The following is a 20184-nucleotide window of genomic DNA, read 5'->3' as shown; positions in this document are numbered from 1 at the left end:
TTAGCATGGTAATTCACTCTGTACTTATTACACCACATGAAGAAAGGAAAATTTTGAATGAATATTCTTTATAGAAAATTTAAAAATAAATGAAAATGCAGAATAATAAATTTATGATTTACTTTACTTGCATGAATGTTTGTTTGCATGTATGTATGTGTACTATGTGTGCATGTGATGCCTGCTGAGGAAAGCATCGGAACCCAGGGGCCTAGAGTTACAGATGTTTGTGAGCTGCCATATGGGTGACAAGGACCAAACTCAGGCCCTCTGCAAATGCATCTAGTGTTTAAGAATCGTTAGATGAAGCCGGGCGGTGGTGGCGCACGCCTGTAATCCCAGCAGTTGGGAGGCAGAGGCAGGCAGATTTCTGAGTTCGAGGCCAGCCTGGTCTACAGAGTGAGTTCCAGGACAGCCAGGGTTATACAGAGAAACCCTGTCTCGAAAAACCAAAAAGAATCATTAGATGAAGTTTTTACCACCCAACAGGCTTTGTTTGCTTTTTAACATCCTTCCTACGGGGAAAATGTAAACAGTCTCATTTATGTGCTGGAGAATTTTAACATAAGAGCATCTATGTGGCTTATTGCTGGATTCTTTTGTTTTGTAATCCCAGCACTCTGGGAGGCAGAGGCAGGCGGATTTCTGACTTTGAGGCCAGCCTGGTCTACAGAGTGAGTTCCAGGACATCCAGGGCTACAAAGAGAAACCCTGTCTTGAAAAAAAAAATCCAAAAAAACCCAAAAAACAAAAAACAAGAGTTTATTCATATCATCTCTACCAGCAGTGTAGGCGGTAGGTAGCACGATTATTGTCACCCTCCAGCTCCAGAAGACAAAATCATTTGGAAAAGGCGAAGCCCGTTGCCTATAGCTAGAAGTGCTCTCTGGAACCACATTCGAGGACTCCTTGCAGCAGGGCACTGGTCAGGTAGCTGATGCACGGTGCCTAAGGCCAAACTCTGCCAGGGACTCCATTTTCCTTTTCCATTACCAACACTCAAGTCTCTGACTACCTCTGAGTCTCAATCAGAAGAGTCCAGCTTGTGGCCCACGTGTAGCCTGCATCCAAGAGTATGTATAAATGAAGTCTGGTACATCTGTAGACCCCACTATCATATCACAGTGTCAAAATGTCAGATACTCCTGATATTAATCACTCTCCACAATGCTCATCTTTACAGTAGACTAAGATATGCATCTTTTATTAAAAGTATTTTCCAACACAACGCATAACAGTATTCATACATGTTCACCTTATAATAACCAATATATATGTGTGTGTGTATACATATATATATACACAGTTGACTAAGAACAAACAATTTTCATGAGAGAAAACAGCCGATTAACAACCAACAGAATTGACTACTTAGAGTTTAATACTGCTGGAAGCTTGTGGCTGTGAAACAATGATTTCTCTCTATCATTCAGCTTGCTAATTCTCCACTAATATACAACAGTATAGCATGATTTCAGAAGCATCATATTCCCAGTTACTAGCCAAAGCTGTTAAACTAGGGTGTTTAGCTTTGAACCAATAAGCTTTATCTCCAATATCGAGAACATGAAGAATGAAAAGTGCACTGCAAACTATATCACTTTTTCATCAGACAAATGCAGACAAGTGGACATGTTACAGCCTTCTGGATTTAATTGACCTCATCCTGTTTTACATATCACAGTGCTTCCTAACTATGGGAAGTAGCTCTACTTTAAAAGGCAGACTTATTTGCTAGTTACTAGTAAATGTATATAAGACAAGTAAGACTGAGGAGCCACCGAGGGACACCTAATGACCTTCTAGCCTGCGTATTCATCTGGTATTGAGTTTTGGCTCCCCGATATCCTCAAGATTTTTCACATAATTTTATCACAAAATATAACAAATGAAACAGTGTTATTTTCTTTCAAATATTGTTAGGTATCAGTTGTGTAGATAATCAACCAAAGCTTACCTTCTAGCCACGTATAGAATGATTCTCCTTAAAAAAAACAAAAACAAAAATTTGGTTAAAATATTTTAAAGAATTATTTATTATCTGTAAGTACACTTCAGACACACCAGAATAGGGCGTCAGATCTCATTACGGATGGTTGTGAACCACCATGTGGTTGCTGGCATCTGAACTCAGGACCTTTGGAAGAACAGCCATCTCACCAGCCCAAAATATTTTAAATATTCATGTATAAACAAGAAATCAGATCATTTGAGGACTATCTCTAGAAATGTCTACTCCTTTAGACTAAATAGTAAAATGAGCATATTTGTCTAGAAAGACCCACTGATAAATAGTTCTGGAGAATTTTCTTATAGAGGTTTTGATTATTAAAATATATGACAAAACAATGCAGTATAAGTACTAAAATATATCTTATTTTAAAGTTTTAAATTCAAAAGCATAGGCACAAACAAATCCAACTGGCATAGTATTTTATTATACCAGTAAGCCACAAATATAAAAATTAAATTACAATTACTCAATTTTTCTTAAGCCAATAAAGGAAGGTGTGTTTCCTCAATTATCTAAGGCTGAATTTCAAAGGACAGTCTTCAATGTAATGCTTAGAGTGACTATGACTCACTCTATGTGTGGGCCCTGAGACAGCTCCCTGGATTGAGAGGACAGCGGTCGAGACACAATCACAGCAGCAGGGCGTTCTACTACACAGCATGAAGAAGACCAGACTGGCAACAATGCCTCGTGTGCTTAGAAACTGCTGAGAGATTTTAAGTGTCTTTGCCACAAAAAGAAGCTAAGTATACAGACAAATTGATAAAGCGCTTCAAAACATAGTTTTGTCATTAAGAGAGAGTCGTTCCTGGCTCTTGTGGTAACGCTCTGTTGACAGAAGGAGAGGAAGTGCTGCTGGACTTTGAGAGAATGACAGGAACCTCGGTCATCTGTCCGTCCGCCCGCAGAGGTGCTGCCCAGTCCCTGGCAGCCTGAGTACCACCCCACCTCACCCCAGAACACCACAGGCAGCGTTGTGCAGCCACCTGCTCTCCTACACTGGCTAAGGATTGTCACGATCACACTTACTCAACCTCAACTGGCAGCTCCCAAATGCTTCCATGTGGCCTCTTAACTCATCCCTTCAGGTGACTCCAGTCCTTCCCACTGCAAACAAGTCCCACAGGATACAGAGGCTTCCTGCTCAGTTCCTAGGCTTGTGCTATTTTAACAAGCCAGCACGAGCTAATTCTACTGAGCTACACCTGCTCCTTTAAATCAGAATTTATCAAGCCGGGCGATGGTGGCGCACGCCTTTAACCCCAGCACCTGGGAGGCAGAGGCAGACGGATTTCTGAGTTCAAGGCCAGCCTGGTCTACAGAGTGAGTTCCAGGACAGCCAGGGCCACACAGAGAAACCCTGTCTCAAAAAACCAAAAAAAAAAAAAAAAAAAAAAAAAAAAAAAAAAAAAAAATCTCAAAGAAAGAAAGAAATAACAAAACAAAATCAGAATTTATCTTAAAGACCACTTCTTCCAGGAAACTTTTCTTATCCTTTTCTCATGCCTGAGAATGCTTTGTTTCACCCTTACTGAGACACACCTGTTGATGGGGCTGTGTGTCTGAGTTCTGTTGTGTGTGGCATTGGCTGTGTGCTGCGTCTATCTCCCTGTGTGTGTGTGTGTGTGTGTGTGTGTGTGTGTGTGTGTGTGTGTGTATGTCATTGACTGTGTACTGCATCTGTTTCCCTCTGTGTGTGTGTGGCATGGTTGTGTACTGCATCTGTCTCCCTCTGTGTATGTGTGGCATGGTTGTGTACTGCGTCTGTCCCCCTCTGTGTGTGTGTGTGGCATTGGCTGTGTACTGCGTTTGTCTCCCTCTGTGTGTGTGTAGCATGGTTGTGTACTGCGTCTGTCTCCCTCTGTATGTCTGGCATGGTTGTGTACTGCACCTGTCTCCCTCTATGTGTGTGTGGGAGGGGCATAGTTGTGTACTGCGTCTGTCTCCCTCTGTGTGTGTGTGTTGGGGGCATAGTTGTGTACTGCGTCTGTCTCCCTCTGGGCATCTGTGTCTCAAAGAGGGAATGTGTACAGTCTATACATCCTCTCGGTCTGCATAATGCCACTCAACACAGGTAAGGAGAAACTGACTGGAACTATTTTCTGGATGTTTCATAGCCAAATGCTGGGGGAAAACGTCTTTAATAAAATTAAACACATTATTGAAAACTGAAAATGTAACTTTCAAAGTCAATAAAAAATAAAGAAGTCACAAATTATCTGATAAAAAAATTTTTGCTACATCTTCTCAGAATATTCATGTAGATTAAAAAATACTATTCATTGTGTATGTGGTGGGAGGAGAGGTTCTTGCATGCCTAGCAAATGTGTGGAAGTCACAGGACAATTAAAGGGAATCAACTTCTTCCATCATCTGGGTCCTCAAGATCAAACTCAGGCCATTAAGCTTGGCAGCAAGAGTCTCTATCACCAACATTCAAAATCTCATTAACAGAAACAGGAAACCTGGGAAATGGACCTACTGTATATACTAAACACTTAGGTTAAACGGCCTCATGCTTTTTTTTAAGCATAAAACAACTTTATATTAAGAAAATTTCATCTATTAACAGTCACCATTCATTTCTGAAAAAATAGACTAAGCCATCTGGAAAGGGGGGGGCAAGGGAGGGAGGGAGGGGAGAGAGAAAGAAAACTACCAAATATTTAACAGTAAAAAGATTTCTTCCATGGTTGAAGTAAGCACAAGAGTTTCAACTTACCATCATCTTCCCCTAAAAGAAAAAAAGAGAAAGACTTTACAAAATGTCTCACCCAACTCAGATTCCAGTCCTGCTAATTAATGTAAAACTAATTCTCACTGTTAAACTGTTACTGTCTCGTGAACTCTGATCACTATTGCAAGCATCCTGCAAATAAGTTTCTTAACAAAAACATAGACCAAAGAGTACAAGATGTTCACATTCTACAAAAGAAACAGATGGAGAAGGGAGAAGGAACTGGGCCTGGTAGCACAGGTTCATAATCCCAGATACTTGGGCAGCTGAAGGCAGGACCTTCACTGAGTTCGTGGCCTGTCCGGGCGATGAGTTCTAGGCTGGGGTGGCAGCTCGGAGACTCTGGGGAGCTAGAGTGTGTAGTAACTGTGCTAAAACGTTAGTGTGCACAAGGCCTGGAATTTCCATCTTCAGCACAATAAAAGATACAAAGTCACTGAGATGGCCAGAGGCAGCTAGGTTCAGTTCTTATCGGATATAGGAAAATATCCTCGAGTCCCATACCCGCCACCCTGAGGATAGCACAGTCGCCATGCTGGGACTCTTCCAGGTGGCCTGCATAAGAGCGAGGACATCCTCCTGGGGAGGGAGAGGCCTGAAGGCTGAGCCCGCTTCACTGTTGCTCTGCCTGTTGCCTTTGCCTGACAGAGTCTGACAGGACTGTTTATTTCTCAGAAAAAGGTTTTGTTGCTTAAAACCTTTTGGAAAAAGAAAGGTCTAGAGCTGACACTGCTTCAGGCAGAGTGGAAGAAGCGGTGTCCTGAGCAGACAGCGCCCTCCACTGTCAGCCAGAGTCAGGCTTTGGTGAGCAGCAGAGGGACGGTGGCCACGCCCACTGCCTTGGCCCCTCCCTTAAAGGGGGTTTCTTCTCTTCAGTCTTTGTTGATTTCTTCCCCCCCCTCTTTCCAATAATTTCTTGTATAATTTATGGCAAATGAAAACAAAGTGTTTCTTTATATTTGTCACCTTTTGTTTAAAAATATAATTGTATTTTCTACTTTGAAACAAATGAATAAGAATTGCCTTCCTTAACTAATGAGGAACAGAAGAAGGAGGGATGTCCTCTTGTCCTTTATATCGCTTTGACAGTGTCTCAATTTTTCTAACATTTTGTGTAATTAAGGCATTGAAGTTGAAAAAACCGAAATTATGATGTAAAAGCAGCAAAGAAAATAAAAAATAAGTTATGGCCACTCTATTCATAATCCCAACCTTACCAGGCAGTTTCAGAATGAGCTTGGAGGAGAGCATCTTGCCTAGCTAGAGCCAGCATCTCAAAGCAATGCCTATATTCAATTATTCCACATCTATTTGGGCCACAAGTCAGAAGGTACAAATTTACATAGGAATGTCAACGTTTTGCCTCAGTCCCAACTTGAACACTAGACTACAGGGTCAGCTGCAGGGTCAAGTCTCAGGAATCCGCTGCTCCTGGAGAAGAGGCTGAAGATGTCCTGCTGACTACAGCACACTACACCCTGTAAACAGCACACTAGCTACCGTGCACCTTACACACTGCTGTGAGAGGTGACGCCCAAGCCTCCCAATTCTTGCTTGCCTTAATCACTAAAATTAAGCAAAATATAAAAGTGTTGCTTTGGTTTTGTTGAATTTGAAAAGCATGGAATGTATGGAAAACCCACCTCGGCTGGGTGCCAGCGGATTTAAGGGACGGTAAACAGATCGAGGCCTGAGAAAGAGCACAAAGCTCAGCTGTAAAAGGGTTAACTTACATGCAGTACCTCTGCCAACAGAAACAACACCTGCCTCTGCCCCCCCCTCCCCCACCCCGCCCCGCCCCACCCTGCCCTCAATTACTTGAAGCAGTTTTCTTCATAGATGCTATTCCACAGCCTCCATGCTGAGGAGCCCTTGTAGCCAGTGTACCGTTCCGGGTTCAGCAGCAGGTCCACGTATTGTGCAGCAGGCGACCGTTCATCTGCCAGAAGCAAGTGGGAAGGCAGGAAGCTCACTACTCAGCCACAGCTGGGCGCCACAGAGCAGAGACTCCCAACCAGGCAAGTTCCTGGTTCAAGTCAACGCCCTCACATGGTTGGGGGGCTAGCCCAGGACTGCACTTGACCCTGAATTTGCTCAAGAGAGGAAAGAACTTCTTTGGGTCCTCAAAGTTCACTCAGGTAATGTAACATTCTCTACCTTAGTTATATCCTCCACCCAGGAACAAAAAGAAATGAATCAGATTTGTGTAATTTCTTTCTATAATTTATCTATATAACACAGACTCAGAAGCACTACTTTGTTACATCTTATATTACAAAGATTTTTCCATTATTCTCCACAGAATAATTTCGTCATTAAACTCACTCTTCCTTTCCTACTTGATAATGTATTTTTATGTCGCTAAACAAGATGTATTAGCTCTTCATTGACTACTGTCCCCATAATCATAGGAAAACCAGGCAACCGGGCCCATGCCCTTCAAGGACTGCCTGCTGCTATCGTGATGTAGGGGGATAAGAAGGTAACCACAACTGTCTTATTAAATGGACAGACACAACAGAGACAATAGAAACAGGACTTTATAGAATGCAAGATCTTATCTCTAATCCTAATCACAAAGACATTGCATTATACAAATTTGGGCACCAGAAACAAGTTACAATTAGATATACAAAAACTCACAAGCAGTTTAATTTGACTTGAAGCCATTAATTTTTAAAATCCTAATGAAAAACAAAAATTGAAATCATGAGGGATTTTTTTTTAATGACTGTTTCCTGCCTGGTTTGTCTCCCCCGTCATCACCGTCCACGGGGCTCTGGGAAGTCCTAGGAATATACAGGTGAGACTCAAGCCCAGCTCCACCTCCAGCGCACATCACTGGGCGGTGGGCGCCCTGTGCTCCTGAGCCACCAGGACAGAGCCTGGGGAGAGTGACCTCCCCGGGTGTCCACACTCGCTGAAGACCACTATTTTATAGGGTTAAGGATGCAGGAAGCAGCTAAGTGAGGGACTTATGAAGATCTGGTTTTTACTACTTTTAAGCAAACACAAACTGTAAGAAGAAAATATACATAATTTTTGTAATTAAACAGTAAGAATTGTTAAAATGTACTATTTAATTTCTATTTTTTCCAGAGTAGTAAAAAGACTATTTTACGGAGTACACTTCAAGGGAGAAGAGGCAGGGCAGGAACAGAATGGCTATCTCATTTTATTTCTAACTTCTGTATCATTCATTTTTAAAATCTTATGTATGGGTATTTTGCCTACATTTACGCTTGTGCACCACATCATGCAGTTCCAACAAAGGCCTAAAGATGGCGTCAGATCCCTGCAGTTAGAGTTACAGACAGCTGTGAGCTGCCTGCCATGCTGGTTCTAGAAATTGCCAGTGCTCTTAACTGCTGAGCCCTGTCTCCAACACCAGTTATTTATTTTAAATTTCTTTGAGCTATTTTTTAAACTCTGTAAAACAGATTTTGTTATAAATAAAACTTCTTGAATATCACTGGATATCATTAATGTATTCTGATATAAATATGCTTATGTATACACATTCATTTTAAATTAATTTATATGTATATATATATGCACATATTTTCTTATATATCATGTGCAGGATCTGCTATGAATATGTAGGAAGGACTTGCACCAGTCTTCTTATCACAGAAAACAACTATAAAGAAAAGTTAGTCTGGCATCAAACCATGACGATTTACAATATATTTCAGGGAGTCAGCAATGTAGCTCAATGAACCCATACTTGCCTAGCATGTGTGAAGCCTCATGTGTGATTTGCAGCAGCACAGATGTGTGCACCTGCACCCACACACAAACCAGCTAAGAATTTTAAGGAAGTTTTTAAAAAGTGTATAAGCAATTGTATCAGTTTTTTGTTTGTTTTTGGTTGGTTGGTTGGTTATTTATTTATTTATTTTGGTGTTTTAGACAGGGTTTCTCTGTATAGCCCTGGCTGTCCTGGAACTCACTCTGTAGATCAGGCTGGCCTTGAACTCAGAAATTCACCTGCCTCTACCTCCCAAGTGCTGGGATTAAAGGTCTGTGACACCACTGCCCAGTATGTATCAGTTTTTGAAAAACTTATTAAATAAAACTTTTGTTCTTGGTTTTCTTTCATTTAAAAAATCTTTTAGCCGGGTGGTGGTAGTGCGTGCCTGTAATCCCAGCATTCTAGGAAGCAGAGGCAGGCAGATTTCTGAGTTCGAGGCTAGCCTGGTCTACAGAGTGAGTTCCAGGACAGCCAGGGCTACAAAACCTTGTCTTGAAAAAACCAAATCCAAAAAACCAAAACAAAAAAAATATTTTAATATTTTTTTCAAATCACAAAAGGGGGAGGACTTGTTACCTTATGTACATGGGTGTGGGTGGTGGTGGTGGTGGTGGTGGTGGTGAGCTACCCTCATGCCTGTGTGGCTTGGAGCTGGAAGGGGTGCATCACAGATGGAGTCTACAAAACCCCCAAGATTTCTATTTGGTGTTTACTGAAAAGCCCTATCCTGCCTGAGCCCCAGGGTGCAGCTAGCCCACAGGTGCTGAGGCGTCTCCGCCCAGGCCAGCTACAACGCGGATTCTACCTAACTCAAACAGAAGCTGTGTTCTCTCACTGCTCTATAATCCCTGTGCCCCTCTCTCGGAAAGTTTTCTTCCCCCTTGTAGTGGCCATATCTGGAATGAACTACAATCAAGAATTGGAAGGCTCACCTATGATCCTAATCTGGAGGCTCAGAGATACAAGTTTCTGACCTGGATCTTGGCATGGAGATCTTGAAGCATAGTGGCTAAGAATTCCAGAAGATTAAGACAGGGAGATTGGGCCGGAGAGATGGCTCAGCAGATAAGAGCACTAACTGCTCTTCCAGAGGTCCTGAGTTCAAATCCCAGCAACCACATGGTGGCTTACAACCATCTATAATGGGATCCAATGCCCTCTTCTGGTGTGTCTGAGGACAACTACTGTGTACTTACATATAACAATAAATAAATCTTAAAAAAAAAAAAAAAAAAAGACCAGGAGATCTCCGAGTTCAAGGTCATCTGGGGTTAAAGGTGTGGTGGCACACGCCTTAAATCTGGGACACACCCTCTGCGGGAGACTTACAGAAGGACACAAAGAAGCTGCTCTCACTCTCCTTCCTTGCCTGCTTGCCTCAAGGGACTGAGCAACTGCTAGATCCTTGGACTTCCCTCCACAGCTGCTGCTGACCATTGTTGGGGAGTTGGACTACAGACTGTAAGTCATCGACAAATTTGCTAACTATGTAAAGACTGCCCATACGTTCTGTGACTCTAGAGAACCTGACTAATACACCCCTACAAAGCTATCTTTTCTATTTGAACACGCTATTATCTAGGGATCCAAAGATTGGGATTCTGCTCTTCCTAATTTTGCAAATTTATCAAACTGGATTAATATGTCTTCCTTCAAATGTAGCATTGTTCCAGATGAACTTCCCTTTCACCGTCCTAACTTAGTAGCAGTGGTGTGAGGTTGCACTGTGGAGAGCAAGGCTCCTCCCAGTGACAGTGCCCTCTGTGAGGGGCTGCAGAAAGCTTGCTCTGTGGCTTCCCCTTCAGGAAACACAGAGAGCAGCCTGGCTGAGGAGCTGACAGGCTCCCAACCTTTGCCTGTAGCTAGAAAGCAGAGTTTTCTAAGAAAGTTTTAATCATCAAAGTGACCAAGCTATTCTGACCATTCTGACCAAGACAGGAAAAAATAAAAGTAAAGGTTCTCTGAATCACACCCCCCCATCCCTCCTGCTACTGGGTCCCAGGGAAGGCCCCAAACTGTCAACAATCTTGTTGCAAAAGTCCCTCTTCACCTGTAAATTTAAAAATACAGTATTCACAGTAATCCCCCCCTTGCCAATAGAGTATAAAAGATGTGTGCTTTGTTTGGGGTTGGCTGCCCCTGCGAGGATGAGTGACCCCACTACATGGAACAATAAACCTCATGCTCTTGCATCAATCTTTCGTCAAGCTGTGTGCTGAGGGGTTGCAGGCCTGAGTTCAGACCCTGAGGGGCTGTTGAGTTACAAACAGCACCTCATTTTCTAGTGTCCCAAACACAACGCAGTCACTTTACCTACACAATTCTTAAAGTACAGTACAGTATGGGTCAGCGCACAGTGCAGACTTGTTGCATATGTTACAGATTAAACAAGTTAAGATTCCTGGTTAAGCTTATAAATCCATTACCGACCCTATCTAATTTGTTCCAAATTCACTATAAAAGCATGGCCTGCACACCTGGGGAGAACCCATACCTTATAAAGCTCAAGTAATCGTAATAGCCAGATTTGGAAATCATTACTTTGAACAATGTTTTCAAATTATTAATGAGCATGTCCGACCCATCCCACTATGTAGGCCAATTGTTCATTTAGACAAGAATTCATTAAAGGCTTCCATGTCCACATACAAGTCTGAACATTAAAAATACAGCTCTGGAAAAAGCAAGAAATTAATCTTCTTTCAACAAACCCAAAAGAAAATAATCACACAAACATAAAAATTACATCAAAAATAGCAGGAAGCAACAATCACTAGTCCTTAATATCTCTTAACAGCAATGGACTCAATTTCCCCATAAAAAGACATAGACTAACAGACTGGATACTTAAACAGGACCCAACATTTTGCTGCATACAGGAAATGCATCTAAGCGTCAAAGACAAACACTACCTCAGAGTCAAAGGCTGGAAAACAGTTTTCCAAGCCAATGGTACCAGGAAACAAGCTGGAGTAGCCATTCTAATATCCAAAAAAAAAAAACCCAAAAAACAAAAAAACAAAAACAAACTCCCCTCCCTCCGAGATAGGGTTTCTCTGCCTCCCAAGTGCTGGGGTTAAAGGCATGTACCACCACCGCCCAGCTAAAATTAAACTTTCAACCAAAAGTCATCAAAAACCACAGAAGAACACTTTATACCTATCAAAGGAAAAATCTACCAAGAAAAACTCGCAATTATGAACATCTATGTTCCAAATGCAAAGGCAACCTCATTCATAAAAGAAACTTTACTAAAGCTTAAAGCACACATTGTACCTCATACAATAATTTTGGGTGACTTCAACACCCTACTCTCCTCAATGGACAGATCAGGGAAACACAAAATAAACAGAGACACAGTAAAACTAACAGAAGTTTTGGACATAATAGATTTAATAGATATCTATAAAACATTTCATCCTAAATCAAAAAAATATGCTTTCTTCTCAGCACCTCATGGTACCTTCTCCAAAACTGACCATATAATTGGTCACAAAACAGACCTCAACAGATATAACAAGATCGAGAACTAATCCCATGCCTCCTTTCAGATCAATATGGGGTAAGGGTGGTCTTTAATAACAACAAAACCTACAGAAAGCCCACATACATACACATGGAAGTTGAACAATGCTCTACTCAATGATACCTTGGTCAAGGAAGAATAAGGAAAGAAATCAAAGGCTTTTTATAATTTAATGAAAATGAAGGTATAACATACCCAAATTTGTGGGACACAATGAAAGCAGTGCTAAGAGGAAAACTCATACCTCTGAGTGCCTCCAAAGAGCAGCTGGAGAGAGCATACACTAGCAGCTTAACAGCACACCTAAAAGCACTAGAACAGAAAGAAGCTAATACACCCAAGAGGAGTAGAAGGCAGGAAATCATCAAACTCAGGGCTGAAATCAACCAAGTAGAAACAAAAAGAACTATACAAAGAATCAACAAAACCTGGAGCTAGTTCTTTGAGAAAATCAACAAGATAGATGAACCCTTAGCCATACTAACCAGAGGGTAGAGAGACAGTATCTAAACTAAAAAAATAAGAAATGAAAAGGGAGATATAACAACAGAAACAGAGAAAATTCAAAAAATCATCAGATCCTACTACAAAAGCCTATACTCAACACAACTGGAAAATCTGGATGGAATGGACAATTTCCTAGACAGATACCAAATACCAAAGTTAAATCAGGATCAGATAGACCATTTAAAGGGTCCCATAAACGCTAAGTGGTCAATGAAAGTCACCCAACCACAAAAAGCACAGGACCATATGGTTTTACTGCAGAATTCTATCAGACCTTCAAAGGAGAACTAACACCACCAGTATTCTTCAAACTATTCCACAAAATAGAAACAGGAGGAACACTACCCAACTCGTTCTATGATGCCACAATTTCACTGATTCCAAAACCATACAAAGATACAAAGAAAGAGAACTTCAGACCAATTTCCCTTATGAATATCATCGATGCAAAAATACTCAATAAAATTCTTGCCAACAGAATCCAAGAACACATCAAAACGATCATCCACCATGATCAAGTAGGCTTTATCCCAGGGATGCAGGGATGGTTCAATATATGGAAATCCATCACTGCTATCCACTACATAAACAAACTCAAAGAAAAAAAACATATGGTCATTTCATTATGTGCTAAAAAAGCATTTGACAAAATTCAGCATCCTTTCATGTTAAAAGTCTTGGAAAGAACAGGAATTCAAGGTCCATACCTAAACATAGTAAAAGCAATATACAGCAAAACAGTAGCCAACATCAAACTAAATAGAGAGAAACTTGACATAATCCCAATAATATCAGGGACTAGACAAGGCTGCCCTCTCTCACCATATTTATTCAATATTGTACTTGAAGTTCTAGCCAGAACAATTAGTCAACAAAAGGAGGTCAAAGGGATACAAATTGGAAAGGAAGAAGTCAAATTATCACTATTTGCAGATGACATGATAGTATACTTAAGTGACCCAAAAAACTCCACCAGAGAACTCCTACAGCTGATAAACAACTTCAGCAAAGTGGCCAGATATAAAATTAACTCAAGCAAATCAGTAGCCTTCCTATACTCAAAGAATAAACAGGCTGAGAAAGAAATTAGGGAAATGACACCCTTCACAATAGCCACAATCAGTATAAAGTATCTTGGTGTGACTCTAACCAAACAAGTCAAAGATCTGTATGACAAGAACTTCAAGTCTCTGAAGAAAGAAATCAAAGAAGACCTCAGAAGATGGAAAAATCTTCCATGCTCATGGATTGGCAGGATTAATACAGTAAAAATGGCCATCTTGCCAAAAGCAATATACAGATTCAATGCAATCCCCATCAAAATCTCAAGTCAATTCTTCACAGAGTTAGAGCAATTCTCAAATTCATCTGGAATAACAAAAAACTCAGGATAGCTAAAACTATTCTCAACAGTAAAAGAACTTCTGGGGGAATCAGTATCCCTGACTTCAAGCAGTACTACAGAGCAATAGTGTTAAAAAACTGCATAGTATTGGTACAGTGACAGGCTGGCAGATAAATAGAATAGAACTGAAGATCCAGAAATGAACCCACACACCTATGGTCACTTGATCTTTGACAAAGGAGCTAAAACCATCCAGTGGAAAAAAGACAGCATTTTCAACAAATGGTGATGGTTCAACTGGAGGTCAGCATGCAGAAGAATTCAAATCGATTCATTCTTATCTCCTTGTACTAAGATCAAGTCAAAGTGGATCAAGGACCTCCACATAAAACCAGACACACTAAAACTAATAGAAAAGAAACTGGGGAAGACCCTTGAGGACATGGGCACAGAGGAAAAATTCCTGAACAGAACACCAATAGCTTATGCTCTAAGATCAAAAATTGACAAATGAGACCTCATAAAATAAAAAAGTTTCTGTAAGGCAAAGGACACTGTCAATAAAACAAAACGGCAACTAACAAATTGGGAAAGGATCTTTACTAACCCTACATCTGACAGAGGGCTTATATCCAAGATATACAAAGAACTCACGAAGGTAGACTCCAGAGAGCCAAATATCCCTATTAAAAATGGGGTACAGAGCTAAACAAAGAATTTTCACCTGAGAAACACTGAATGGCTGAGAAGCACCTAACCAAATGTTCAACATCCTTAGTCATCAGGGAAATGCAAATCAAAACAACCCTGGGATTTCACCTCACACCAGTCAGAATGGTTAAGATCAAAAATATAGGAGACAGCAGGTGCTGTTTTTTTTAAATTTTTATTGAGTATCTTCTTCATTTACATTGCCAATGGTAAAACCTTTCCCAATTTCCCCCTCCCAAAAGCCCCCTCCCCAAAGATTCCCTACCCCTCCTCCCACCCCCTGCCTCCCCTCTACCCGACACACACCCACCTGCTCGCCCCCCATCCGTTTCCCTTTGTTGGGGCCTCTATTGAGCCTTCACCTGACCAAAGACCAGTCCTCCCACTGATGCCCAACAAGGCATTCCTCTGCCACATTTTTGGCTGGAACCATGTGTACTCCTTGGTTGATGGTTCAGTCCCTGGGAGTCTTGGGATGTCTGGGTCTCCGAAGTCCTTGTTCTTCCCATGGGTCTGTAAACCCCTTCAGCTCCTCAGGACCACCCTCCAGATCCTCCATTGGAGACCCCAAGCCCAGTCCAATAGTTGGTTGCTAGTTTCTGCCTCTGTATTTGTAGGCAGGGCCCCACTGCAGACAGCTATGGCATGTTCCTTTTGGTACATGCTTCTTATCGTAGTGTAGGGGTTTGCTGACTGTTTATAGGATGAATCCCCAGGTAGGGCAGTCTCTGGGTGGCCTTTACTTCAGACTCTGCTCCACACATTGCCTCCATTATTGCTCCTGTAAGTATTCTGTTCTCTTTCTCAGAGGAACCATAGCACCCTCATTTAAGTCCTCCTTCTTCTTAGGCTTCCTGGGCTGGGTGAATTGTAAATTGTTTGAGCTTTTGGACTAGCATCCGCTTATTAGTGAGTGCATACCATGTGCATTCTTTTGTGACTGGGTTACCTCACTCAGGATGACACTTTCTAGTTCCATCCATTTGCCTAAGAATTTCATGAATTCATTGTTTTTAATAGCTGAATAGTACTCCATTGTGTATATTTACCAGTTTCTGTATCCATTCCTCTGTTGAGGGACATCTGGGTTCTTTCCAGCTTCTGGCTATTATAAATAAGGCAGCTATGAACATACCGGAGCATGTATCCTTATTACATGTAGGAGCATCTTCTGGGTATATGCCCAAGAGTGGCATAGCTGGGTCCACAGGTAGTACTATGTCTAATTTTCTGAGGAATCGCCAAACTGATTTCCAGAGTGGTTTTACCAGCTTTCAATCCCACCAACAATGGAGGAGTGTTCCTCTTTCCCCACATCCTCTCCAGCATCTGCTGTCCCCTGAGTTTTTCATCTTAGCCATTCTTATTGGTGTAAGGTGGAATCTCAGTGTTGTTTTGATTTGCATTTCCCTGATAACTAAGGATGCTGAACATTTCTTTAGATGCTTTAGAGCCATTTGAGTTTCCTCAGTTGAGAATTCCCTGTTTAGCTCTGTACCCCGTTTTTTAATAGGGTTATTTGATTCTCTGGAGACTAACTTCTTGAGTTCTTTGTATACATTGGATATTAGCCCTCTATCGGATGTAGGGTTAGTAAAGATCTTTTCCCAATTTGTTGTTTGCCATTTTGTCCTATTGACAGTGTCCTTTGCTTTACAGAAGCTTTGCAGTTTTATGAGGTCCCATTTGTCAATTCTTGTTCTTAGAGCATAAGCCATTGGTGTTCTGTTCAGAAACTTTTCCCCTGTGCCCATGTGTTCAAGGTTTGTCCCCACTTTCTCCTCTATAAGCTTCAGTGTGTCTGATTTTATGTGTAGATCTTTGATCCACTTAGACTTGAACTTTGTACAAGGAGATAAGAAATGGGTTGACTTGCATTTTTCTGCATGCAGATCCAGCACCATTTGTTAAAAATGCTGTCTTTTTTCCACTGGATGTTTTTAGCTCCTTTGTCAAATATCAAGTGACCATAGGTGTGTGGGTTCATTTCTGGGTCTTCAATTCTATTCCACTGATCTTCCTGCCTGTCTGTATACCAATACCAAACAGTTTTTATCACTATCGTTCTGTAGTAGAGCTTGAGGTCAGGGATGGTGATTCCCCCAGAATATCTTTTGTTGTGGAGAATAGTTTTTGCTATCCTGGGTTTTTTGTTATTCCAGATGAATTTGAGAATTGCTCTTTCTCGATCTATGAAGAATTGATTTGGAATTTTGATGGGGATTGCACTGAATCTGTAGACTGCTTTCAGCAAGATGGCCAATTTTACAGTGAGAGAACAAGCTAGACACCGGTGAAGACAGAACACGCCAGAGAAAGATGGATAGAACATGCTGCCAAAGTTAGTCTGAGGCCAAGCAGGACTATTCAGGAGAAGCCAAGGTTGAATCAGTCAGTTTGGAGAGGAGTCTGCAGCCACACCAGCTGAGCTGAACCAGCCAGCCAGAGTTCAGAAAGAGCTAGAAAGAGTGAGCTTATTCAGCAATAAGTCTCAGAGGCTGAAAACACTCTAGGCCTAGATCAGATTGTAGGGAGGCTAGAAGCTTCCAGGACTAGGCCTAGGTTAGCAGCCTCAGAGACAACAATTACCTCAGAAGAATAAAAGTTACATTTACAATGAAGAGATACAAAGAAAAAAGAAAAAAAAAAGAATACAGCTCTGAGTCTAAAGACTCAGACCCTTGTCCACAGGTATATCACAGTCTAACTGAAGAAGGCAGACAACACACAAACCAAACCTCATAAGTAACAGGCTTATGCACACAGAAACACACTGGAAAGTGGGCCAGGCAGAAACCAGAAGTGTGGTGTCTGAGGGAAAAAAGGTGACAACTGAGCAGAAGTATGAGCTAAGGGAAGCAGCCAGCTGTGTCTAAGGCTAGCAGGGGAACATGAAGAGCAGCCTGAGGTAGTGGGCATGAAACCACAAAGTATTGAAAACCTCCTCCTTCCACACAGAGTAAAACCAACAAAACATCAGAAACAGGTGCACGCAGGGATTTTCATGAATACATCTGAGTGAATATTTTTGAGGTTTTAATTTTAATCCAATGAAATTAATACAACAGGCACGTCTAAACAATAATCCTGGAGCCTGACAACAGTAACACATGACAGGTAAAAGTCCCTGGGGCATGAGTGGACACTACTATTCAGAGGAACAGTATGTAGCATAGTTGTTGTGTCTTCAGACACTCCAGAAGAGGGCGTCAGACCTTACAGATGGTTGTGAGCTACCATGGGGTTGCTGGGAATTGAATTCAGGACCTTTGGAAGAGTAGTCAGTACTATTAACCATTGAGTCATCTCTCCAGCCCTGTAGCATAGTTTCATATGCATAAAATTGCATGAAAGTCCTAAGTGTTTTAAAGTCATAATCTTAAAAATTTTAAAGCAGAGCTAGGGAGATGAGTCAGTGGATAAGACATTTGCCCGGAAAGTATAAGGACCAGAGTTTGTATCCCAAGAGCCCAGGTAAAGGTTTGACAGGAATGGTGGCCCTATTATCATTCCAGCTCTCGGGAGGCAGGACGAGATCTTGGAGCAAGGTGGCTAGAGTAGCGGCAATAAGAGCTCTGGGTTCAGCTGAAAAGCCCTGCCCAAATATTCTTACAAGATAGACCTTCCACATTTCAAGAAACGAATGTGGGTTTGTCTGGTTGGTTTTTCAAGACAGGGTTTCTCTATGCAGCTCTGGCTGTCCTGGAATTTACTTTGTAGAGTAGGCTAACCTCAAAAAGAGATCTACCTGTCTCTGCCTCTCAAAGGTATATGCCAGCAAGTCTAGTGAAAACAGTATTTTTTTAAAAACAAAACTGATTAAAATGGGCCTGGTGGCTGTGGTAGTGTGAGTAGGAATGGCCCCACAGGCTCATAGATTAAATGCTTGGTCACTAGGGAGTACCACTACTTGAGAGGGACTGGGTGGTGTGGCGTTGTTGACTGGGTCTGACCTGGGCCCACTGGCACTCTCTCTTCTTGCTGCCTTTGACCCAGGTGTAGAATCTCAGCTGAGAGTGTCGCCTGCTTGCTGCCATGTTCCCCACCACATGAATAACTAACTAAACACTTGAAACTGTAAGCAAATCCCAATTAAATGTTTTCTTTTTATAAGCGTTATCATGATCACAGCAATAAAACTAAGACAGTGACACATACCTTTCTTAGCACTCTGGAGGCAGAGGCAGGTAGATCTCTAAGACTTCAAAGCTAATCTGTTCTATGTAGTGAGTTCCAGGGTAGCCAGGGCAACATACAGATAATCTGTCTGGAAAACAAAACAAAACAAAAAACCAAACAAGTGATGGGTGGTGGTGGACACTTTTAATGCCAGCACTTGGGAGGGAGAGGCAGACAGATCTCAAGTTCAGGGCCAGCCTGGTCTATAAAGCAAGTTTCAAGACAGCCAGAGCTATATAGAAACCTTGCCTCAACAAAACAAAACAAAAAAAACAAAAAAAAAAATTGTTAACACTGTATTACAGGTTATCTAGTATGTCAACTTCTGTGTTAGCAATCATCCTTCAGGATACCTGATAGGATGGATACTGGTGTTTGTGGTGAGCTATTTTTTTAACCCCATGTATGGAGTGAGTGAGTGAGAGTGTGTGTGTGTGTGTGTGTGTGTGTGTGTGAGAGAGAGAGAGAGAGAGAGAGAGAGAGAGAGAGAGAGAGAGAGAGCATGCATGTAGAGAGCAGAGGGCAGCTGTGGTTGTCTGTCCTTGCCTTCTACCTTGAGGTAAGGTCTCTTTCTGTTCACTATGTCCAGTTTTCTATAAGTGCTGAGAATTTAAACCCAGATCCTTGAGCTTGCAAGGCAAGTGCTTTACCCACTGAGCCACATCGATCAACCTTGAGTAGAATTCCATGAAATACCTATTTTGAGTGTAATATACATTCACAGAATACGTTAATATGAAAGTCTCCAAAATAACCATGCTTAATTTTTAATTCAAAGAAGTGATTATAGTAGTTTTTGTTTGGTTGGTTTATCTTTTAAAGATGAGGCTCTTACAGAGCTAGACTCAATGTAGCCAAGGATGACTTTGAATTCTTGATTCTCTCTCCTCCACATCCCAAGTACAGAGATCATAGCATGAGTTGTGGCACTCAGCATACTTGAGTGTCAACTGGAGCAAATCAAAGAATAGTGACATAAAATAAGAAATGCCAACTATTTGACATATTTCCACTCAAATAGAGAAAGTGGCTCTAACAAAACCACCGACTCTAAGCCTCACAATGGGGCCATTTACATTGCACTGGTTATGTATTGGCATACCCAGATAAACCATGGGGCACTCCAGCTCTCATCTCTCACCTTGACGCTGCTACAGCAGAAGCCCTCTGTAACTTATCTTAACGTACATTACGGCATAGTTCTGTGTGTCATCTGAATGAGAACGGTCCCCATAGACTCATGTCTGAGTACTTGGTATCACTAGAGGAACTGTTTGGAAGGATCAGAAGACGTGGCTTTGTTGGTGGAGGTGAGTTGGGGGTGGGAGGTTTCATCTTTCAAGACTCAAACCATTCCTGGTGTTCCCTCTCTCTGCCTTGGGTTTGAGGTTCAACATGTAAGCTCTTAGCT

General features: G+C 41.6%; 1 protein-coding gene and 1 non-coding gene across 3 annotated transcripts in view; both read right to left on the bottom strand.

Annotated features, from left to right (window-relative positions):
- Positions 1-20184, bottom strand: part of Ero1b (endoplasmic reticulum oxidoreductase 1 beta) — a 56645-nt gene that overhangs the window by 9831 nt on the left and 26630 nt on the right. Inside the window, exons 7-10 of one of the 2 annotated variants that reach the window (XM_052157191.1) lie at positions 6570-6690; positions 6395-6441; positions 4737-4748; positions 1958-1984 (exon numbers count right to left, since the gene is read on the bottom strand). In XM_052157191.1, coding sequence (XP_052013151.1) covers positions 1958-1984; positions 4737-4748; positions 6395-6441; positions 6570-6690 — 207 coding nt within the window. The remainder of the gene's footprint in view (positions 1-1957; positions 1985-4736; positions 4749-6394; positions 6442-6569; positions 6691-20184) is intronic. The other variant, XM_052157192.1, reaches the window with a different exon arrangement.
- LOC127665349 (small nucleolar RNA SNORA73 family) lies at positions 7481-7671 on the bottom strand. Its single transcript, XR_007973393.1, has one exon. It is a non-coding gene; the product is annotated as a small nucleolar RNA SNORA73 family (small nucleolar RNA).

Source organism: Apodemus sylvaticus, chromosome 14 (genome assembly GCF_947179515.1).
Source record: "Apodemus sylvaticus chromosome 14, mApoSyl1.1, whole genome shotgun sequence".
Taxonomy (NCBI): domain Eukaryota; kingdom Metazoa; phylum Chordata; class Mammalia; order Rodentia; family Muridae; genus Apodemus; species Apodemus sylvaticus.
Note: the sequence above shows the minus strand (reverse complement) of the source record. Positions and strands in the feature narration are given on the sequence as shown.